We start from the raw sequence: 24,710 nt of genomic DNA, 5'->3' as shown, positions 1-24,710 counted from the left end.
GGCTTAAACATGAGATATTCAGGTACAGAAATTGTAATCTAATGTATAACTATATATTGAACTTTTATTAAAGTTAATCAGTCAAGATATTGTGAAAAGTTGAAAATATGAAACATTAAATAGGCCTACTGTTATTTAAAATAATTTATAAAATGAAAAGACACTTTAAATGTGAAATTAAACCTGCCAGTAGGTGGCAGCAAGTCTCTGTTTATGAGCGTTGAGATTCAACCGATTCATTCAAACGGATGATTCATTCAGGAAGTGTTGCTCAGAGACGCAAAACAATTCTCTGGACTTTGTTTGGAACTATTTTCGCAAGCAATTTGGTGTCTAAAATGTAGGACGCTTAATATAAACTGTTTATTAAACTGCACGCTGTATAAAATTAATATCACATTTGTAATCATGCTTATATTTGGATAAAAATGGCACTCTTCGTGTAATATTGGTTAACTAAATTATATACATATAAAATATTTACAGGGGCATTTTTGCCCCTTATCTTGAATTCTGGGGACATTCTAAATGCATTTTAATAGACTAAATCACGCAATGAAATCGTACACTCTAAATATGCACGCGCACTAGTCTAACCTACTAGACTACGTCACGTAGTGTATGCGTGCACTCAGTGGGTTTGTTTTTGTTTGGTTTCTGTGAAGAGAGGGACATACTCTATAATGTCAGATCGTTAAATCAACCATTACGATATCATAGACGATATATATCGCACACCCTACAGCACTGGCCTGATCGGGCAAGTGACAGTTCCATCAAATGTCCCGAGCGTCGTTCACACGGGCCATCGGGCAGTCCTTAGTGTCGAGCCCTGCCTTGTAGTTTACAGTCAAAATGGAATGGCTGACTATTCTCTGGTGACATATGCCGGACTTCTCCAATCATTTTGTCCGTACAAACCTCTCCTCTTTCTGTTTTCTGCAAACTCACATTCAGATCTGCCTCCATCCAATAAATAACTGATGAATTGAACCAAGTCACTGTCCTTCAGTTTTTTTCTTATAGATAATCGGTTTCATTCTGATGTATGTCATAATAAGAAAGAAAAGATCTGTCACTGCTTCTTGTTTAATTGTGACTTGTGGAAATTTGGAGAACTATTTCCTTTCATCAGCAGGAAAGGACGTAGGTGTAATATCTTATCAATAATAGCTTATCACTGTCATTTGTATTGTAATTACAACGTTTGATAAACACTAATGTGCTAAAATTTGTAGGTATCCAAGTCAGAACTTTTAATAGGCTGTAAATCGCAACTTTCTGTGTTGAATAAACACAGTACAAGTTTCATTAAACAAGAAAAGCATGTAGCGGTTTTATCACAAAATTCAGTATAACTGAATTCCTAATCCTGCCTTGATATTGTTTCTACAGGTAGATCTGCATGTACTTTTCTGCGTCTGCGCTGACTACAGGTAGTGAAATTAATCCTCTGATCTCTTAAACTGATTAGCGATTAGCACGCTAACAGTGCCAGATCATGTTCTGATTGCTGTTAGCATGAATGCTAACTCAGACTCCAGCTGTCACTCAGTCACTGCCAGTGCGCTCAATTAAGCAAGCTAGAATGATCTGTGACACAGCAGAACACAACAGTGTCTGACTCACATACTTGTTTAGCTATTCTCATAATTACAGCCTGGAGATAAATGTGTGTGTTTGCATGCATGTGTGTCCAATTGAAGTGTTTTTGAGGATTAATGGCCATCATAATAACATTCAGCTTTCAAGTTGGGACCATTAGGAAACATCAAAGTGATGTTCCAGGAAATGAAACCCATTATTAGCTAGAAAAGTAAATGCAACAATACCTATTTGAATCTGAAATACATTTTCAGTAAATCACAAAGAATTAAAAGCTAAGAAACAAAGGAACAGTCTTGTCACTTTTTGTACAAATCTGTGAAAAAAATATTTTTGTTTTTAAGATTTATGCATTTCAATTGTATGACAATTTTGAATTCTGTAACCAGTTGGTGGTGTTAAAATTATTTAAAAGTAATTTTTTAAGACTACAAAGTAACTACATTTGCTGTGGTGCAAATTTTAAATTAAAAGTAAAGCATATTTAAATAAATATAATTTAAAATATTTGTTTATATGTTACTTTTGCAAAGATTTTTAATGTGCTTTTCAATATTTGTTTGTCTTTTGAATTGATTAGGTCATATAAGAGACATTATTTTGAATTTCGTAAAAGAAAGATTTGTGTCCATTCAAAAATGTATAGACAGCTAAACCTTTAGTTCTGAGAACTTATTTGGGAGTTGTGGGACATCAGTGTGAGTTGTGGGACATCAGTGGGCCTTATTTGGGACTTGTGGGACATCAGTGGGACTTATTTGGAACTTGTGGGACATCAGTGGGCCTTATTTGGGACTTGTGGGACATCAGTGGGACTTATTTGGAACTTGTGGGACATCAGTGGGCCTTATTTGGAACTAGTGGGACATCAGTGGGACTTATTTGGAACTTGTGGGACTTATTTGGGACTTGCCGTCTGCCACAGGAAGAGGACTAACTGGTTTTCACATATTTGTAATCAACTCTCCCTGATTATATCTGTGTGTATGACGTTCTTGAATTCAGAAAATTGCCTGTAGACATGAATCACATGAGGTGCATCTCTGTCACGTAGATTCAGCTTTGAAGTGGTAAAGGTGATTGACAGCGCTAAGCTTAGTGTGTGTGTGTAATGTAATACTGGTTCAGAACATAAGATACAAGTAACGCTACTAAAAACCTTCACATAGGTTACACACATGTGCATACACCAAATTAGAGCAGAGGTCATATGTCAAACTAGTCAGTAAGATTTCTTAAAGTTTTTGGAGTTTGTTTATAAAGCTTAGTCTGTGAAATAGCACCCGTGTAAGTGTGTGGATCAAGGCTGTGAAATTGACAGCTTAGAGAAACTCCTGTGCCAGCACAAGCAAGCAGATGGCATACAGACCCACTGATGGGCACACACATATGGTCACACACAAAGATATGTCACACGCACACGCACACACACACACACACACACACACACACAAAAACTGCAGACTTGCATTCACAAATTCATTCTTATTTACTATATACGGCATATAATTAGATTTAGCATGCTAGGTGTGGAGCTGGGTTGCATAATTTTTCTATCGTCATCAGCGACACAAAACTGGGTTCTGCATTATGTGTCGTTCGAGTACCTCAGGTTTTTGGATTTCTGAACGCCCTTCCCTTACTGGGTCTTTCCACAGACACAAACCCCTCTGAGTTCATCATTATGCACTGAAATAACCAGCTCTACCAGAGCGTAAAATCAAATCGTTCCTTTTTCCCTTGCATTTATTTTATTTATTTATTTATTTTATTTCTAATAATTGGGTAAACTTTTCTCTCTTCACTTTTTGAGTTTCTTCTTCAGGATGATCAGGGGTGGGAAGTTTAAACAGAATCACACCCTATATACTGAAATAATTGATTTGAAAAGTTATCGATTAGGAATAGATGTGGTAATCGTTTTATTCTGTTTTTGTATTTGTTCAATAAAGATCAGTTGCTGTTGGATTTGAATGGAGAAACACGCTTTTTTTCTAATGTTTAACTAGCTAAACTTTGACCCCATGGAAGTATCTTCTATTATAGAAATTTCACTCCTGTATTACCATTCTAAAGTTTGGGGTTAGATTTTTTATTTTTTTTATTTTTATTTTTTTTTAAAGAAATTAATGATTTTTTTTTTTTTTTTTTTTTTTTTAAGCAAGGATGTTATTCATTTAAACTTTCTATTCATCAAAGAATCCTGAAACAGTGTATTATAATTTCCACAAAAATATTAAGCAGCACAACTGTGAAAATAAATATGGAGTAATTGAGTAATGATGCTGAAAATGCAGCTTTACAATCACAGGAATAAATTACATTTTAAAATATATTAAAATAGAAAATAGTTATTTTAAATTGTAATAAAAATTTCACAATATTACAGTTTTTACTGTATTTTTGATCAAATAAATGCAGCCTTTGTGAGCATAAGAAACTTTTTAAAACATTTAAAAAAAAAATTGAAAAAGTTTTAAAAGGTTTAATTTAGTTTTAAAAAGTTGTAAATATGGTCATCCCAAACTATGCAGTGTTTACATAGACAATTCTGTTAGCATAAAGCACCATTAGCATTTGAAAGCACTTAGGTGGCATCACCATGGTGACAGGAACTTTTATTTGCTGCTGTGACACATAAAACTGGCCATTTGCAAGAATAACAGGGTCCACTTTGCGATTGATCTGTTCCTCTTGATGTTGCATAAGTGTTTTTACGGGATCAGATTTATTTATAAAGCTAACTTGAACTGAAAGTAAAAATACTATTCACATGGGAGAGGATGGACTCAACTCAGGGACCTCTACATTATGGGGACAAAATGTCCCCACAAAGATGGCAATATCCAAAATCTTTGTTCTTGTGGGAACATTTTTTGAACAAATCATATTTTATGATGTTTTTTGACAATGTAAAAATGCTGATTTTTTTATGTGATGGCTAAGGTTAGAATATACATTTTGTACAGCTTAAAATAATTATGTCTGTGGAATGTCCCCATGAAACATGGAAACCCAACGTGTGTATATATGTGTGTGTAAAGTGGGCTAACTAGGTTAACATACAGAGAGTTAATGTCATCTTTCATCTTTCTAGAGAGGAGAGGAAACAATAGAGTGTGACCTGGCTTCACTATAAAGAGAGAGAACGGGAGAATTCATTTTTTCCATGTATAATGTGAGACCTGTGGCAAGGACATAACCTCCTCATTTCTGATACATGAGACAAAGATTTCATGAATTTATGGATCTCTGTTTGAAGTGGCTGTCAAGTTCATGTGGCATTTTTATTGGTTGATTTAAAAAAATAAAAAAATAAAATAAATAAATATATATATATATATATATATATATATATATATATATATATATATATATATATATACAGTACAGTCCAAAAGTTTGGAACCACTAAGATTTTTAATGTTTTTAAAAGAAGTTTTGTCTGCTCACCAAGGCTACATTTATTTAATTAAAAATACAGTAAAAAACAGTAATATTGTGAAATATTATTACAATTTAAAATAACTGTTTTCTATTTGAATATATTTCACAAAGTAATTTATTCCTGTGATGGCAAAGCTGAATTTTCAGCATCATTACTCCAGTCTTCAGTGTTGCATAATCCTTCAGAAATCATTCAAATATGCTGATTTGCTGCTCAATAAACATTTAATGTGTACAATTGTACAAAATATTTATGTACAATATTTTTTTTCAGGATTATTTGATGAATGGAAAGTTCAAAAGAACAGTGTTTATCTGAAATCTAATCTTTTGTAACATAAATGTCTTTACTGCCACTTTTGATTGATTTAATGCATCCTTGCTGAATAAAAGTATTCATTTCTTTAATTTCTTTTCAAAAAAATAAAAATAAAAATTCTTACTGACCCCAAACTTTTGAACGGTAGTGTATAATGCTACAGAAGCTTTGTATTTCAGATAAATGCTGTTTATTTTATTTTATTTTATTTTTTATAAAAGAGGCTATTGTACATGGTAATAATGCTTTGGACCTACAGCAAAATTCTGTAAAGAAAGAAAAAACTTCCTTTTGCCATTCAGAGTAATCAAAGTAGATATTTTAATTTTGTTCTTTATTCAGAGAATGTCTTTTCTTTTTTCATTTTCACATTGCTTCAATTTCTCTTTCATACCACAAGAGGGCAGTAGAGCACCACTGTAAGTTCTAAGATCAGGAGCGTATGTGAATATTGCAGTATTACGGCTTAGTGAATTGATTTGCATGCATATTTGCTGTGCAACGTTTAAGCAGTAACATTTACATATATTGGTTATTGTCCTCAGTATTCAGCTGTGAATTCAAAGCTGCCATTTTGCAATTTAGGATTATCATTTTGAAATGATCCCTACACTATTTTTAAATCATCCCTATACTTGCTGTCTAAATGTGGATTGAGAGCAGGGTCCCCTCTGAAATGTACAGCAGCTACACTTAAAGGACATAAATGTTTTGCAAATGCAGACGACACAGGGCCAGCACTCTAAAAAGTAATTTATTCACGGGACCGTTACCACAACTAAAATAAATGAATAACTTTGGAAATTGGGTATAGTATATTTCTAGTTCCCAGCATGTTTTGTAGGTGCATGCTTAGGTGATATTTTATGCAGGTTTTTTTTTTAGTAAAGGGAGAAACCTGTTTCTATTTAATGCGTTATGTTTGACATTTAAAGGAGTTTCTGTAATGTTGACGTTTTTATGGTTACCATTGTGTTGAAGAGTAGATACATGAAGGTAAAAACCACGTTGACTTTATTAGCAATAACTGCTCTAATGCCAGTGAGAAGTAATATCTTACTTGTTCAATAAATATACAAGCTAATGAAGTTACATTTAACACCTGCAATGATAATTATAGATTTTGTCTGAAACAGATAAGGTTAATTGGTTCCAGGAGCAACTTAATTTTTTTGAGTAATCAACTTTAAAATTTCCTCTAAAAAGTTCCTCTAATTCAATATAGTTTGTTGGTTGAAAATAATTTCATTCAAAGTTGTCTGTTAAAAATGTTAATAACGGTTACGTTAATTTTTTTTTTTTTGGTTCAACACATAATTTTTTTAGAGTGAGGATAACATTCCCGGATGTCCCCTTCGACGGTGGCCCTGAGGCCTGAGGCTCTAAATTTGGCCTTGGCAAGTTACTGACCATTGCCTGCCTGGTGACTGTTGAAATTGCATGGTCTGTGTCCAGACCCCGTCATGGCGACTGTCCTGAGCTGTATCATCAAAGGCAGTAGACAGGGAAAATTAGTTCGTTTAATGGTTACAAAAAACAAGTTTAAGATAAATGTAATGAAAAATGTGTGATTTACCCTACTGTTCAAAAGTTTAGAGAAAGAAAAGAAAAGTTTATAAAAGAAATTAATAATTTTATTCATCAATGATACGTGATTGAATTGACCATTTACACTGTTACAAAAGATTTCACACATCTATGGTCATCATTGGAGAAAGTTACTAACCACCAAAATCTGTTCCTCTTCGTAATCTGACAATTCTGTACTGAAAACCGTTTTTTTGGGCGTTCGCAGTCCTTATGATTTATCAGTACTTGCCCACATATAGTTACAGATTGTTTTCAATGGAAGCTACCGTTTTGTTTCGTTTGTCTTATCTGACAGTGGCTGATTTGATGGGTTTAGCTTGGTTATCTGATCTGACTGGTCCAGCTGTTGTGACTATTATCACTGGTCAGTTTGAATTGAATGCTGAACTGGTCACTGCTGGTGGAGGTGCTCAGGGGTGCATTTCTGCTTGTGCATGACTGCAGAGGTCACTGGGTTCAACAACTAAGTACAGAGATGCATCATGGGTAATTCCCCAAGGTGTGATGGGGTGGAAATGGTCTCTTTGTTGATACCGGTGAGCTGGGAATGTGCACCACACACTGTCCCAAGGGAGTGGGGAACCATGACTATAAGCACAAGCTTTGCTCAGTGTGTCAATGAATTATGAATCAGCTTTTCAGGAATCGTTTGGACTCTGATGTGCTCTTAGTGCTGGCACATTTACAACCAATCATTTAGTAGTGGTCATAGTTTTGATGAATGGGTGGGGAGGGGGGGCTAACAGTTTGGGTCCAATTCTCACTGTTATCTAGTTGCTTATTAGCCTGCATATTACCAGGATATTGGTTGTTTATTACTTAAAGCACATATTAATGCCTTATTCTGCATGACCAAATTCTACATTCCTTAATCCTACCCAATACCTAAACTTCACAACTACCTTATTAACTATTAATAAGCAGTAATTAGGGGTTTACTGAGGCCAAAGTCCTAGTTAATAGTTAGTTATAGTGAGAATTGGACCCTAATCTAAAGTATGACCAAAAAAGGTTCCTGAGATTGTGTGTGTGTGTTTATAAAAACAAAAGCAGTACGTTAAAAACAGAGTTCCCAGACAGAGGTAGTATATGTGTTGGGCTTTTTGCCCAGTCAGACTGGTAAATGGACCCTTTCGACTTGTGTTTGTGGCAGTAACAGTGTATTCAGAGCAAAGGGAACTGGGCCAGGCTGAGAGTGAGCCAAAACAGACCACTTGCTCAGTCTGACTGGGACTTTAAGACAATGTTGAGAAGTATTGTAGTAAAAGAGTTTTTTTTACATCATGATTTTTCATTGGATACCTCTTTCAATTAGAGACTGATGCAAATTAGTACAAATCACAAAAATTAGATGATAGTCACAAAATAGTATAAATCATTTCTATTTAATATATATATATATATATTTATCAATGAATACCACTCAAGGTTTATATTAAATAGAAAGCAATTTATATAATTGGTCTGCACACAAATAATATAAATCACTTTCTATTTAGTAAATTACCAATGGTATTTATAAAATGCAAAGTAAAAAATCTTAGTAAAGACACTATAAACAACACATTCATTTTATAATTTGTTCTATTCATTTTTCTTGAATGATTCATATCAGATAAATATAACACATGATTTGTTAACGTTAACAATATTATAACCGATTAAAGAGCGATTACACACAATAAATGAAAACTCATAATTTATTCACCCTCATGTCCTTCCAAACCTGTATGACTTTACCTTACATCTCCTTTTGTGCTCCACAAAGGAAAGTATTGTTCACACTTCTCTTTTCCATATATTGTTTGTACACTGAATCTCTGCACTTGCACTTGCTTGCATTTCATTAAAAAGAGCAATATGACCATTCTGCCTTTGGTGTTCAGTTGAAGGAAAAAAAATGTTTGAAATGAAATGAAGGTGAGTAAATGATAGAATTATTATTTTTGAGTGAACTTTCCATTTATAACCCATGTTTAGTGAGTAGTTAAATGATGTGTGTCATCCAATGGAGTGAAATGGATTGGGCTTTTTGGTGTTTTTTTATTCTCTTCTTCTGTCACACACACATTAAGTGCAGTGTGTTTTGTACAGGCAGTGACTGAGGCAGTCTTGGAGTTGTCGAGGACCCTACTGCACTCAGGTGGCTGATAACGCAGGAGAAAGCCAACATGGCTGCCGTCACTCCATACTCAGAATGTCAATGACATCAGAGAGAAGCCGAGAGCTGTCACGCGTGTGAACCATGATCGTTTTTCACTTGTGTTCATTCATCTCTAATGTTTCCCTATGGGAAAGACACTGGGCTTTATGGCCACACCGATTGTAGCTGGCCATGAATTCACCCCAAATCTCAAATATATATATATAAAATTTAAATACAATAATCCATTACCAATGCACAAAATATTGTGTACATATCTAAGTTTGTAATATGCAAAAATATACCACTTTCTCCATTTTGAGTGGGTCAACTGTTACCATAATGAGATTGGAATAGTAGTGGTACCCTCCCTCACATTGAATTGTGTGTGTGTGTGAGCGGGAGAGATCGCACATGCATGAGCTAAATTGTGCAACACCCCTCCCCTACAACCACCATGCACACACACACATGGTGCTGGTGGGGGGCTACACATATGCGCATATATTCACACTCATACACACTGATGTTGGTTGTCGTGTACACGGTTCAGGTAGGACCGTTTGGGAACGGCTGAAGAGAGAACGTGGTTTCCGTAGAAACCACCCCAGCTGCCCTCCTCCACCCCTCTCTCTCTCTTTCTTTCTCTTCTTCAGTCGTTCACTCGTGCCTGGTGATGTTGGTGTCACCATCCATTTCTCTCTCTCACCCTCTTTCTTTCTTTCTCTGTATCTTCTCTCTGGATATGGTTCCTTGAGCAGCCAATGATAAAGACTGGAGGAAAGAAAACGGAGTAGTCGATTTTTTTTTTTTTTTTTCTTTTCTGGATGGGATCTTTCTCTTCCACTTGGAGGGATTTTTTTGGAATCTTTGGAAATCTTCCATAGTCTGGACGTTTATCTCAGTGTATTTGTGTGAGTGTGAGTGTGTGTGTATGGTTGCTGTGGGGACGTGGCTGATGCTTGATAATGGCTCATGCGGCGTCTCAGATTAAGAAGAATAAAGATGTGGATATTAATGCACTGGAGGATGAAAAGGAAAAGAAGAGGAAGAGCAGGAAACAATTGCGGGATCAAAAGAAAAAGGTACACCTGCACACATACGTGTTATTACAGGGAGATTGATTGGGTTTGTGGGACATCTCCTCGCCTGTTACTGCTAGTGAGTTTATCGTGTGTGTGTGTGTGTGTGTGAGTGTGTTAAATCTGTGCTGCAGTGCCAAGGTTATACTTTACATTTACTGCTCGCCTTCCTTCTCACATAAACACACACGTATGTCCCATAAACAACCAGCCATGGTGTGTGTGTGTGTGTGTCTTCTTATGCGTTCAGGTTAAAAATGAGAGCATCACACTGCAGCATGTTCTGAGAGATTTTACTGTCCTCTGAAACGTGCGTGTGTATGCACGCGCACAGACGCTCGTGTATTATACATCACATCCTGATTTATTGATGTTTGTTCTGTACAGAGTGATGGAATGAAGCATGCAGATGTTAACCGTGCTAACTGTCTATCATTTCATATTATAGAGACACAACACACATACACACAGCCTATATCCACCACACCCAGACAGATCTTCTTCAGCAGTATCTCTGCGGTTCCTATTTGTTCTTCTGTTGCTGCTGTGAAATGTTAAACTGGAGTGTGTTTTGTGATTGTGGTTTAAGACATGAAGTGGTGTAAGACATGAAGGATCCATGTGTTAGCAATGGCTGGCTGCCTCCCTTTTGCTTCCTTTAACATGTGTCTTACCTGTGATCAACACACCAAACTGTGTTCACATCTGTTGACCTTTGCTGGTTTATGATTTGTGTGTGTGTGTGTGTGTGTGAGAGAGAGAGAGAGAGAGAGAGAGAGACAGAGTTTCACCCTCTACTAATGTACCATAATTTGTTACGTTAATAAATCATTAAAACACTGAAAAACTGAAAAGGTTTGAGAGAATCACATTTAGCAATATCAATACATTTTTATTTTAACAAAAATATTATTTTTAAGAAGTACTTTTTTTTTCTTTTGTTGGTTTAAGTTTTTATTGTATTTTATTTTCATTATCACTGACACCCTGTTATTTTATTTATTTTATTTATTTATTTCCTTAGTTTTTTTATTATTTTATTTTATTATTTTTAACTTGATCTTTTCCATTTAATTCCATTAAAATCCATTTAAAGATCTTTTTCATTCCTTTACCATTTCTGTAACCTTTTTTATTCATTTATTCATTCATTTATTTGTTCGAATTTTATCTCATCTTATTTTCTTGAAATAAGATTGAAATGTGAAATAAGAATAAGTGATGAAATGAAAGTATGAGAGAAAAGAGAGGACAGTGTTTCCTTTTAACAGAGAGACATAAAAATGGAGGTTAATCTGTGTCGCACTCTTGCATGGAGGAGGTAATTGCCTTGGCATTGTGGGACAGAGACACACATGTGCTTTCACACAAACACACACACACACACACACACAGTACATCACATGCATCTAATAGGAGAGCAATTATGAAGTCTAGTTTGCCAAAGATAGAGAGTTGTTTTTTGTATGGGTTTCTGGATGGTGAAATTGGGAACCAAATGTAATGTTTGAAGAACTGACCATTGAAGACCCATTTATCAAGCTATAATTTTATGTCTATAGTGGATGCGGCCCTGGTAATACCATGGTATATAAATATCATTTTATCATTTGGTACAATGATATATATCAAAATGGTACACTTTTCTTCCTCATAGAGTGGGATTCTCTGTTTATTTCAGTGTTTGACTTGATTATTTTGAGAACACACAACCACAGATCTCACTGTTTTAAAGCTGTGTCACACAACATAGATTTCTGCATCTTAGGTTACGCTGAGGGTTGCCGTGGGAACAGGGAACCATCTGTTGTGCTATGGGAGTCAGGCCGTCTGAGTGTCACTGACCTGATCTCAGATCAGTCCACAGGGTGTTGTTGTGATTTATTGCAAGGTCTCATCTCTCAGGGGCCAAAGTAGGTGTCCATTTCACGCAGAGCTATAACAACATGTATGTGTATGTAAACTTTTTTATTCAGGCGTGTATTTAGACTGACTTTAGTATAAAATCAATCTGTTACACTTAAGAGAAAGACAGTCAGGAACATAAAATAATCCGTGAAGTATGAAGCTGTCACTGTGGTCTTAGAACTTGATTCTCATCATTTACAGCTGGTGTAATGTCTTCATCTTATATTACAAAAATAGACAGAGAAGAGCAGAATGAAAAAATTACAGACAGAGGTAGAGGCAGAGAGACCAGCTGATTGCCATTGGCAGAGGTCATATGAAGGTTAGATGTTGCTTGTGTGCCCCAGGACAGTGTATCCTGATACAGAACTCACTCATGAAGAAGTGAAGCTTCTGGATCCTTCAGGACATTTGAATCAAGTTTGAGCTTAACTCGCTGACCAGTTGTTGATATTCATAATTGTCATTGAGCAGATGACCATTGAGAAAAATTCAGTTTAAGAGATGGTGTATCCCATTTAGATGTCAGGGGAAGAACAGATAACAGGTGCCATAGATATGGATAATATAGTTGTTTTTTCTCTATAGTTTTGTGTTTCAGCTGAAAAATATCAGCCCTCAGTCCAATATTTAAAAAATATACACTGTATATAGTTCGTATTTATTTACATTTTGTCTTCTTTGATTAAACTTTATAATACATTTTTTTGTTATTTCTCTTAACATGTTTTATTATATAGCCTCATATAACATCGGTGACAATTTTCATACAAAAAAAACCATACAAAATTAATATATTTTTTTAGTGCTGTCAAAAATAACTAATTAAATGCGTTTAATGGAGTCATTTTAACCTGTTAGTGTACACCTGGTATTAAGATGCATTTCGGTCAATCGGATCGCAACTGGACAACGCTAAATACAGATGAATATGGGGTCTAAAAATGTTTTGAGCTTGTCCACTTTCAACCACTTCCAGAGGTAGTGGAAAACAAATTCGACCGGATTGCTTTTGCAGTGTAGACGCTCATGTGGTCGAATGCATTCAAACAGCACAAAAGACCACCTACTCTCCGCCTACTGACTTAATGCGTAAACATTAGGGAAAGTGCGCTATCCAGACGAGATTTAAACTTTGTCAGGTGAAGACACAAGTTTGGTTTTAAGAGGAAAAATGTACCAATCACAATGTTCTCTCACCATTCCTGATTTCTAACATGCATTCACCGCGTTTGCCGTGGTCTTGCGGCTGTCAGAGCAGAAATGAAAGCTTATGCTCTCCGAGCTTTTTCCCTCGTCTCTGGGCGCGTTAATATGTAAATTGCGCAAGCTTATTTTGTCCATTAGATCGAAAGATCTGAATAAACCCATACATTTATCCGCCCATAGACATGTCCTCAAAGAAATCAGGACAGAAGTGGTTGAAAAAGAGATGGATTTTAAACGGGTATGTGTCTTACTCGTCTACTTGTGATCCGATCGACCAAAACGCATCTTAATACCAGGTGTAAACCTAGTTTTCTATTTTAAGATGGTAAAAAATATAATTCATATATAGTACATTTACATTTTATTTACATTTTTTTGAAAGATTATCAAAACAATTCTCCTTTATAGCTGTTAACTGGATTTTCTCATAGCTGGTACAGACTGGATTTAATAATGATGCAATAACTATATTTTTTTACAGTGGTTTGTGCAATGGGCAGTGAGAGGTCAGAGGAGTTAAAAGCTTTTTTGGGGGTTTGTCCCTGGTGAGTACTCATGCCTTGTGGAGCCCCTACAGCAGAATATACAGTTGATCTTGTTGTACGTATGTGCATGTGGCAGGACAATGTGATGAATGAGCTTTGCTCCACTCCATTAATGAGAGAAGCCATGCAATAGTGTGTCTCTCTCTCTTGCTCACACACACAAACATGAAGAAGGAATGATGTGGGGGAGGGGAAGGGGGTGATAGAGAGCATGAGACACACACACATCGAGGGGGAGATGAAGAGTGTGATTTTGTTGGAGAGGTGGAGAAGGGCCCATTATCCATCTATTCAGATGCTTTGTTCTATTTTGTATGTGATCATGTGATCATCAATTATGGGATAGATCACTCTCAGTCTTTCACTCCCTTTTCTCTCTCTTGCTTTGTTACCATATATGCTTGCCTGTAAATGCAAGTGTGTGTTGCAGACAGTATTCAGCCATTTCAGGATGAACTGCATCTGTCGCAGTTGCGAGATCCGTTCAAAGCAGATGCGCATCAACAAATTACTGCATTTGTGATTGTAATTGAGAGATGGATGATGCCAGGACTTTTTGTCTATTATTCAGTGAAACATGAGTAGCAGATGTTTAAGGTGTCCAGTGTTGGAGAGAACAGGTGTACAACAAATACATTTATGGTAATAATCGTGTGTGTATGAGTGTTTGCTTGCATTGTGGGTACCAAATGTATCCACAGGGACAGCAAAAACTGACGTTCCAATGAGGAAAATGGCAACAATGTTTGGGTGAGGGTTATGTTTATGGGATAGACGTCAACAGAAATCCATGGGTCATTGGGCTTTTATGAAAATTATAGATCTTTTATTTATTTATAAAGCTGTAAGCAACATATTTTACATTTGTATCATTTGACATTTCCTTGAGTGTTTGTGTTGGTTTACAAGCTGTATCAGTTGTCTGTTAAAGGTTGATACATGCTTGAGGCTCCATATAGAGCTTCAGTTCCCTGCTGAGAACACTGTGTGTCAGAGGACAGATCACACACTCTTGAACAACCATACCTCCTTACAGCCATATTTCCACATAAGTCAAATGTAAAATAAGAATGAAAATGAGATTTAGAAGAAAATGGCTCATGTATCTCTCTCATTAGACAATAAACATAGGCTTGTTTTTACATTTGCATGTACAGTACATTTTTGTTAATTAGTGAGCAGTGTGTGAAAGCTTGATTGTGGATGTTTGTGTTTGTTTGGTCCTTTGTTATGTCCAATTTGCAAACAAAAGCTAAAGACATGCTCAATACCAACCTTTATTCAGCAAGGATGTGTTAAATTGATCAAAAGTAACAGTAAAGACCTTTATAAAGTTATTAATCAAACAGACCTATAAAAATGTTTCATAGTTTCAACAAAAAATATTAAGTAGCACAACTTTGGTTACTGATTTGTTTGGCTTTGTTTATAGTTTATTAAGTAGCACAACTGTTTGATAACTGATTTGTTTGACTTTGATAATAGTTTTGATAATTAGAAAAATCTGTTGTGCAGCAAATCAGCATATTAGAATTATTTCTGAAGGATCATGTGACACTGAAGACTGGAATTATAATGCTGAAAATTCAGCTTTGCTATCGCATGAAGAAATTATGTTTTAAAATACATTAAGATAGAAAACAGTTATTTTAATTTGTAATAATATTTCACAACATTACAATTTTTACTGTGTTTTTGATCAAATTAATGCAGTCTTTTGATTGGTAGTGTGAGTTAACAGATTTGACGGCACTGTAAAAAGGTTTACTCCTAAATAATTGATTTGTACTTAATTTTTTTTTTAAATAATATACATACTGTATGAGACAAGTCAGTCAGTAGTCTAGATAAAATTGTTTTATTTTACATATTGTGTTTTGTTTTCATGGAGGCTGCCATGTTGAGATCACATGACTAGGCAGTAGGGGTGTAACAGTATATTGTGTCACAATATATCGCAATACAAAAATGCAACAATATCATACCGTGGATGGTGACAATATGTGTTGTGTATAGTTCACCCAAAATGAAAATTACTGTGTGAGACCAAGTTTACAGAGTTTTAGTGTCAGTACTACATTAAACTACTATATATAATGTTTATTATCATGTGTAATAATGCAACGGGGGAATATTTGTGGGTCCTCCTGATAATGCCAAATGTCTTATTTGACCAGTAAAAAGTACATTATTTTAAATATATCTAGTCAGTGACAGAGTGCAAACATATTCATCTAAAATAAATCTGTTTCAGCGTTAGAAACATGAATATTTTTATTCTGGTGTCACCATTGTCCTGTGCATTGGGTTACCAGCACCAAGTCCAAACCTATTAATTTCCACTCCCAATGTAATACTCAATTTAGCATTTTAATCAACAGTACAATTTTTGTTATCCTTTTACCATATGTCTTGGAGTAATATCGTATCGTGAATTCAGTTTCGTGATATGTATCGAATCATGACATGAGGGTATCGTTACATCCCTACTTGGCAGATATTTTCTGTGTACTGTACAGTGTGATTGCCTGGCTGCTAATGCATCCCAGTTTCATTACAGGAACAAAAAAAATTATCCATATATTAATGTTTTAAAAAGAACACAACACATAAAATGCTGTGCAGAAATTTCTGGCAAAACTACTAAATATTGATTCGACCTATCATTGAAATCAATCATACAAACGAACAGATTCACAATGAATCAGACTTTCAAAATGGTGCAGAAATCATGGGTTTTTAATTGAACAAAAACTTCAAAAATTTCTTTCCATTTTGTAATTATATCCAGCTACTGTTAATGTTCAGTATAGATCAATTAAGGGCGTATGACATGAAGTTGTATGTTTTTTGAAGCGAGTGATTTCTTGAAAGATGTGTGCGTGAGAGACTTGTGTGATCAGAAATGAGGTCGCCCTTCTCATGGTATATTATATCTTCTGCTTAGTCAGCAACACCATGAAAGTCTCCCTGTGTGTGTGAGTATGTCTTTGAATAGTCCGTTACACAACATGTTTATCAATGAGTTCACTTCTAACCTTGTAAATATCTTCTTCAGTATCTCTGTCTGTAGGGATGAAGTACCTTTGTATGTGCACTAACACTCCATATTATGTTAATGATCTGTCTACTTTCTTTAGTATGTACAGTACCATTCAAATTTTATGCTCACCAATGTCTCATTTATTAAATCGAAAATACAGTAAAAACAGTAATTTTGTGAAATAAGAATTTAAATTAGAATTAGAATTTAAAACTTCTGTTTTCTATAATATATTTTAAATTTAATTTAATCCTGTGATGGCAAAGCTGAATTGTCAGCATCATTACTCCAGTCTTCAGTGTCACATGATCCTTCAGAAATTATTTTAATATGCTGATTTGATACTCAAGAAACATTTCTTATTATTACACTGGTCATCTGACTACTCATCTTCTTTAGAGATAAAATATGCTATTATGTATTTGATGGGCTGATTTTAAATATGACAACTGATTGGCTACTCTTTCCAAGATATTTCAGTTTGTCTATTGTGTCATGTGTATTGTGTAGTAGATAATACCTGTCACCTTTCCTGTTTGTGTAACACTTAAAAAATCATCAAAAGGGTTATATAAATCAAATTTATCATGAGACAAAAGGGCAAATAAATACTATAGTACATAGTTTAGTCCTATTTAGTGTCTACTCTGCGCTTCTTGGCATATCTCTTGTATTCATTTAGGAGCATTTAGGGGTGTGACGAGATCTCGTGTCACGAGATCTCGCGAGACAAAAATGTGATGAGATTTCTCATCGAGGCGAAAAGTAGTCTCGTGATATTGCCATGACAGAGAGGTTAGGATGATTAGGAAAGAATATGCCACCGCTACGTTTACATTACGGCTCCACTGTCGTTTTGCTTTGTATTTAAATAAAAAACATTTCATTCAGTTGGATAACTGTAAATATCCAACTACCAACTAATAACTGTTCTCTGTAAAACTTTACAGAGAACGCGCGATCGCTGAAAGTGAAAGTAAACGCGAGCACGCATTCAACCGCGATTTCAATACCCCGCATTTTGTAAGCGGCTCCCTGATGAATGCAAATATCTCAATATGAAAGCTATTTTAGGCTGGGCTGTGTAGTTGTAACCATCTCTTAGCTCTGTATCAAAGAAAAATGTGGTCTTATTTGCACTTTGAATATTGAGAGAGTGCGATTATGGATTACTTATTGTAAAGTGTTACCATAAAAATTAATAACAGTTTTCTCTTAATCTTACTAAGCACAAACAGTAAGGTTTCATTTGTTAACATTAGTTAATCCACTGTGAACTATCATGAACTAACAATGAATGACTATTTTTATTAACTAACATAAACAAAGATTAATAAATACTGTAGCACATATATTGCTCATTGTTAGTTGATGTTTGTTAATTAATGTTAATAAATGAGACCTTATTGTAAAGTGTTAACATTTTTATTTATACTGTTTTTATTTCTATGATAAGTTTGTGGAAAGGAGTTCAGTTAGGAGGTCAAAAGTTGTGGAAGCTCATAAATCATGTACAGTAAGGTCTGAAGGGACTGAAATCATACAGAAGAGAAGTCAGTTGAGTTTGTCAAAATCTTTTACAGTGCTTGAGTATTGTTGTCTTTTACTGCATATGAAAATTCATACTCAGAAAGTAGAACTGAAATGACATTCATTACAAGATGATTAGTTAAAACATTTCAAATACACCTACAGAATATTTTTTCTAGTCATGTATTTCGCCATTGAGTATTTCTTAAAAATAGTGTGTGAAAATCTTGTCTCGTCTCGTGAACTCAATCCCGAGTCTCGTCTCGTCTCGTGAGATACCTGTCTCGTCACACCCCTAGGAGCATTTCTTGTCACTGTCCAGCAATAGTCTGCAAGCATTGATGGGCTCCATTTGAAGTTATCTGCACTTACTGTTCACACAAGCAGAAGGCATCTCTGCTCACTTTGGCTAAACAGAAATGTGTCCCTTTGCAAAATCATTGACAAATAAGAGAGCACGACACTGCTTATTTGAAAACTACAGGTATGTGTGTTGGAGCAGGGTTGTAACTAAACTATGCAGGGCTGTGGCCCTCCAGAAAGTGCGTTTTGCACCTCTGCTTTTCTAGGGCAGATATAGGGCAATTTGTTCAACAGAGTAATAATTGCATCATGTCCTGATTGCATCTTTTTTTTTTATAATTGCATCATGCATGATTTCTAGGAATAACATGATACAATTCATATCATGCACGAGCAGTATCAGCTTCAGAGTGCATCATTTGTTGTTTTGCTCCAATACTGTCCAAACCCAGTCACAGATTTATTCATAGATCTAGTCAAAGATGTATTCAAGTCATTTCTGATTTAAATTGAAATCCTTTCCCTTTTTTACTCACTTATCTTCCGCCATTCAGTCAAGGGTCGTATATACTGACCAAATAGCAACAATCAACAATTTTAAGAATCATTGTCATTCAAATGTAGTCACTTCTTAATAAAGTGACTACATTTATTTCAGAAGCATTGTGGCTGTAGAAAACTGTTGTGCTGCTTAATTTTTGTGGAAACTTTTTATCAGGATTCTTGGAGGAATAAAAAGTTTAAAAGTACAGCATTTATTTGAAAAAAAAAAAAAAATCACAACAGAGTGTTTCTGTAAATATATTTCTCTGGTTCTACATGTCCATCTTTTTGTGTTCAATCTCTCTGCACTGTAATTCTTTTTAGATCACATTTGTTTCTGTCCTGTAAAAGCCAGTCTAAGGTAATGGTCTATCTGTCTGATAATGGTCTATTACCCAGCAGCTCTCTATTGATCTTGTTCAGAGTGTTGTTATATCAGCTCTGGTACATTCTCAGGGTAGCAGCCAGACTGTCTACCCTTATAAAACTCCTTTACTGTAAACTCAACAGAGATGTGTATATTTGTGTGTGTGTGTCTTTGAAAGGCTACATTATAATATCTTTTAAAAGTTTATGGTGAGCTGGCAGGTCCTCACAGCTTTAAGTTCTGTGATATTACTTGGAATGTCAGTATAATAGGTTATGGTTTAAACAATTTCGGTAACACTTAAAAAATGTCTCATTTGTTAATACAAATGCAGTTGTTCATTGTTTATTCATGTTATTTCAACTGAGACTCCACTTAAGCTCCAGGAGCTCCGCAGCAGTGTTACATTATGAAAGTGTGGACTCGGGATGTATTTTGCGGGAAATTGTGTACATACGTCACTTGCCTGTTCATGTCTCATCATATCCGTAAATAGAGAAAAGTTGCTCTGACTGCTTTGATTTATTAGTTGTCACAACGGGTGAGAAAGGTTGACATGGAGAATGTTAAATCTCAATCCTCTTGGGAATCACCAGTTTTAAAAAAACGTCGAATAAAGGAGTCTGCTGCCAAAAAGAGAACGTGACAGAGCTCGTAATTAAACAAGAATCAACATTGACTTGCTTTTTGGAGAAGGGGAGAACTGAGGGGATTTGAAATGTTGTAAATGTGGAGGTGGGGTTTTTATTACTCAGCAGGTGAATAAGGTATTTTACTGAAAAGATCTAGCTCCCTAACAGAGTTCAATGTAGAGCATTATCTATTGTGAAGGGTCATTTCATTATAGGTTCTTGTAGCGCTGTGCTGGAATTTACTTTCAAGGAAGAACCGTATTAAAGCGTACAGCTATAGTAATGTCTTCAGTCAGCTTGAGATCCATCTAAACTGGTTATATCTCTTAAACCTAGTAGTGAATGTTTTATGACGAGTAGGATAAAATCTCCCTCTTTTTTTAAGTTATGATAAAGCACCAAAACAATATACAAAACAACGTTCTTCAGCAAATTGCATGCAGTTTTGTTTTTAAACCTCTAAAGTGGCCAAAAGTTACATTGTGTACCTTTTAATAAATATAATTTAATTGTAAAGTGTTTCCGCAATTTAAAGCTGCTGTCCGCGATTTTTGGCCCTCTAGCGGTTAATAAACGGAACCGCACGCGTCTTGCGGAGGAACATTGTAGCCGGAGCTACTTTTCTCCATGTATGTCTCTGGCGAGTCACGCAGTTACTGTGATACTCTGCGGCAAGTCCTACCAGTCTGGTCTGAAATAGTCTGAATATAAACACTTATTATAAGTGTACCATAATAATTCAGGATAAGACAAAAACACGGTTTGGAAAATGGATTCATGTTGTATATTCTCATTATATAATTTTTGTAAATTTTTAACACAAAAAAGTTGCGGACTGCAGCTTTAATTATTACATTATAGAAAAATCATTACTATTTAAAGTAATGATATGGGAATCTGCATCATCTCTTGTATGCAGTAATTTTGACTTCCCTCAGTTCGTTAACAAAGGAAAAATGTGTGTCATTCAATTCATGTTTTACAGATTGACCATTAGTTGAAGGATGAATGCGGCTGAATGATGCAATATCTCGGCTTATGGTCTTCAAACAGCATGTGTGTACATTTGAGATATTTTGAGGTGTGTGTTTGTGTATGTCTGTGTGTGTGTGTTTTGGGGGTGTTTGAGGGCACAGGGGGGAGTAATACAGGCAGATGGCCTTTCCCTCCTCTCTCATCTGCTACAGTCTGGGTGCCAGATAATATCCTACACACACACACACACACGCTTCTAAATGGAAGAGCGTTTGACAGTCATTCATTGAGCATGTGCACAGATTTGATCCTGTATTCTGCATCAGAATATGTTAGAAGCAGAGCATGTGGTTACTTATCTTTAAGTAAAGGGCATGAGACGGTCTTTAGACTATATCTCAAGGTTTTCAGGGATTTCTGTCATAGCATTTGGTTAAATCCTGGCGCACAAACAGACTCTTGATTCTTCTGAAGTTTTGAAATTGGTTTTATGGTTTGTTTGTTTTTTTGTCTGGTTGGGGTAGAAGTTTTACCCACCTTGGCATCTTTTTCACTGGCCCCACCACAAAAATGATATGTTTTGAAAGAAGTCGCTTAGGCACATCAAAGCTGAACTTATTTGATCGAATATAAGTATAACAGTAATTTTGAGAAATATTATATAGTTATATAAATAATATACAATTTAAGACAACTGTTTCCTATTTTCATGATTTCAGCAGTCATTACACCAGTCTTCAGTATCACATGATCCTTGAGAAATCATTTTAATATGCTGAAACTTTTCTAATCATTATCAGTGTTCAAAACGATTGTGTTGCTTAGTATTTTTGTGGAAACCGTTTTGTTTAGAAATAGAAAGAACAGAATTTATTTGATGAAATGAATTCTGTCAATTTGAATGATCAATGAAACACATCTGCTGAAAAAAAGGTATTCATTTTTTCTTTTGCAATTATTTCTTATGTTTTTTTGTATGTAGTACCCCCTGTGGAAATGGACTTATTTAAAATCAATATTACTCTGAGCATTAAATCATGGCTATTGAATGTTGTACAGTGTTTCTGGACTTTTTGTGACCCTTTGGACACTTTGTCTCTCAGCAGACTAACATCATACATGGCTTGAAGAAATTTCACATGGCTCTCTCTCTCTTTCTCTCTCATTCTCACTTGCCTCCTCCATCTCTTATTGTCTCACTAATTCACAAATGATTAAACACACTCACATTACATTGCGGCCATAGTCTTGTCAACACTTAGTTCCTTTATTACGTTCCTTAATCCAGATTTACAGTGTAGTACGATACCTTAAGATACTTGTAAGCCTATGGAGCCCTTTTACCTTCAGATTTTTTGTGTCTTTGCTGCTCCCTCAGTTAGTCTCTTTCTTTTCTCTCTGACCTAATGATGGGGGTTGGGATTATCCTTCTCACCTGACTTTAAATTCACAGTGAAATTATAATCCAGAAATCCAGCTAATCTCAGTCCCACAGCTGAATGGATGTCTCCAGTCCTCACCACTGATAGTGCTGGGATGTCACTAAAAATTACACACTTTATGTATTATTAAGATTATCTTTAATGTATAAATATATATACTATGTATAAATAATGTATAAATATATATAAATATATATATATCTATATATACGGCTAAAGCAATTATAATAAATTGTAGATGAAATATATAAATATATATATATATATATATATATATATATATATATATATATATATATATGATCGAGATTATTAATAATGAAGTGGCAGCAGTCATGTTTGTGTTATGATATTGAGTGTAGAAAATTATTTTTCTGAACAAAATAGGTTTAAGTAAGACAGATGTGTGCATGTGTACAACATTGCATCCCACATCTGCAGGCAGTCTGCACCTGGGTGCTGAGGCCACACACACACACAAGACACATTTCAGAAAATTAGTTTTAACATTTTACTTCTCACTGTGTGTGTCAGATGTGGTTTTATGGAGGATGGTTGGGGTCTGTAGTGATAAATTCCTTGTAGAAAAATGATTCTGGGTCACACGCTGCTGTTCTGCCTCCAGAGACCCACAGACACACACACTCGCAAGTTCATGCATGCCGGCACACATTAACTGCTGCCCCTCAGAGAGAACAGGAGAGAGTTTCAAGTATTTCCAGCTGTCGAACCCACATGAACTATTCAGTACATCTTTGATTGACTCATTAATTGACTGATTTGGTGATTGGCTGATTGTAAACTTGCTAAGTTAGTTCATTGAATTGAAATTGAAAAAACAGTAAATTGAAAAATGAATTGAAAAAACAGTATCCAGCACTCATAGTGATGACAATAAATATTACTTCTCAGTATAGAAAATTGACATAAATACATAAGAATCCATCAATTTTTCTCCAAATGTGCATGCTTTTAAGCTAAAAGCCTATATGAAATGCCATAGAGGTAACATAATTGTTCAGACACTTCGCATCACAGAAATACATTTTATTTTAAAGAATATAATAGAATACCATTATTTTAAATTGTAATAATATTTCACAGTATTGCTGTTTATGATGAGCTGAGACATTATTACAGAGGGTTTTTTTCACAGCCTACCTGACTGAAAGGCCTCATTAATATGCAAGTCATTTCAGGTCATTATTATGTGATTCTTTTGTCTTCTCAGGTGTAAATGGCCCATTATTCATGCAGATTCACGCCTCCATGCATACTGTGTTTCTTGACAAAAAATGTCTTACAAAAACTAAATCAATATATTGTTTTATATGAAGGAGTAGGCAGCATAATTTTTACATAATTCTGAAGCAAAAACTCTAGTCTACAACCTCCAATACCCAAAAGTCTTGTGAACACAGATTTAATATACTTTTTTTGGCCTTATTTCAGTGACTTAAGTTCTTTGTTTTTTCAATAACCATGCATAAACATTATTCCTTCAAAAATACAAACATGTACATACATGTTCCTCACATATTATTGTAGCATAGTTTGTGCTGAATACAGTGTAATGACACTTTTGTCATTTATATGTTTATGAACAACTGAAAAAAGCACAAATGTCAGAGCATGTCAAAACTTCTCCAAGCCCCAAATCAGCCTCAGACTCCAGAGGGTTAATAATAAAAATTATTATTAATATTATCATTAAATATAATAATAATAATATTATAAATTCACAATACATTATCTGTGGAGGTTATAATAATATAATTCTTCTTCTTCTTCTTCTTCTTATATGTCATAATTTGTGCAGTGCCAGGCTTAAATTCAACCTGAATTGTCATTTGTAATCTTTTTTATTTTGGTGATATTACATAATTTGTGACAATTCTGACTTTTTTCTCAAAATTCCATGTTTATACCTCACAATTTTGAGAAGAAACAATCAGAATCCCCCCTTTTTTTCTTTTTTAATTGTGGTTTAAACTTGCAATTGCAAGTTATAAAGTCGGAATTGAGAG

The 24,710-nt window shown here is 35.0% G+C and overlaps 1 protein-coding gene across 34 annotated transcripts in view; it reads left to right on the top strand.

Annotated features, from left to right (window-relative positions):
* Positions 1–9,754: 9,754 nt before the first annotated feature.
* ank3a (ankyrin 3a) overlaps positions 9,755–24,710 on the top strand; it is a 99,232-nt gene continuing 84,276 nt past the window's right edge. For 24 of the 34 annotated variants that reach the window (XM_048191413.1, XM_048191403.1, XM_048191415.1 and 21 more), the window contains exon 1: positions 9,756–10,189. In XM_048191413.1, coding sequence (XP_048047370.1) covers positions 10,073–10,189 — 117 coding nt within the window. In that variant the 5' untranslated portion in view covers positions 9,756–10,072. Of the gene's footprint in view, positions 10,190–24,710 lie in introns of all 34 variants that reach the window. The other 10 variants (XM_048191396.1, XM_048191394.1, XM_048191417.1 and 7 more) reach the window with 5 other exon arrangements.

This window comes from Megalobrama amblycephala, linkage group LG5, assembly GCF_018812025.1.
Source record: "Megalobrama amblycephala isolate DHTTF-2021 linkage group LG5, ASM1881202v1, whole genome shotgun sequence".
NCBI classification, from domain to species: Eukaryota; Metazoa; Chordata; class Actinopteri; order Cypriniformes; family Xenocyprididae; genus Megalobrama; species Megalobrama amblycephala.
The sequence above is the reverse complement of the archived record's forward strand: the minus strand, read 5'-3'. Positions and strand labels throughout refer to the sequence as shown.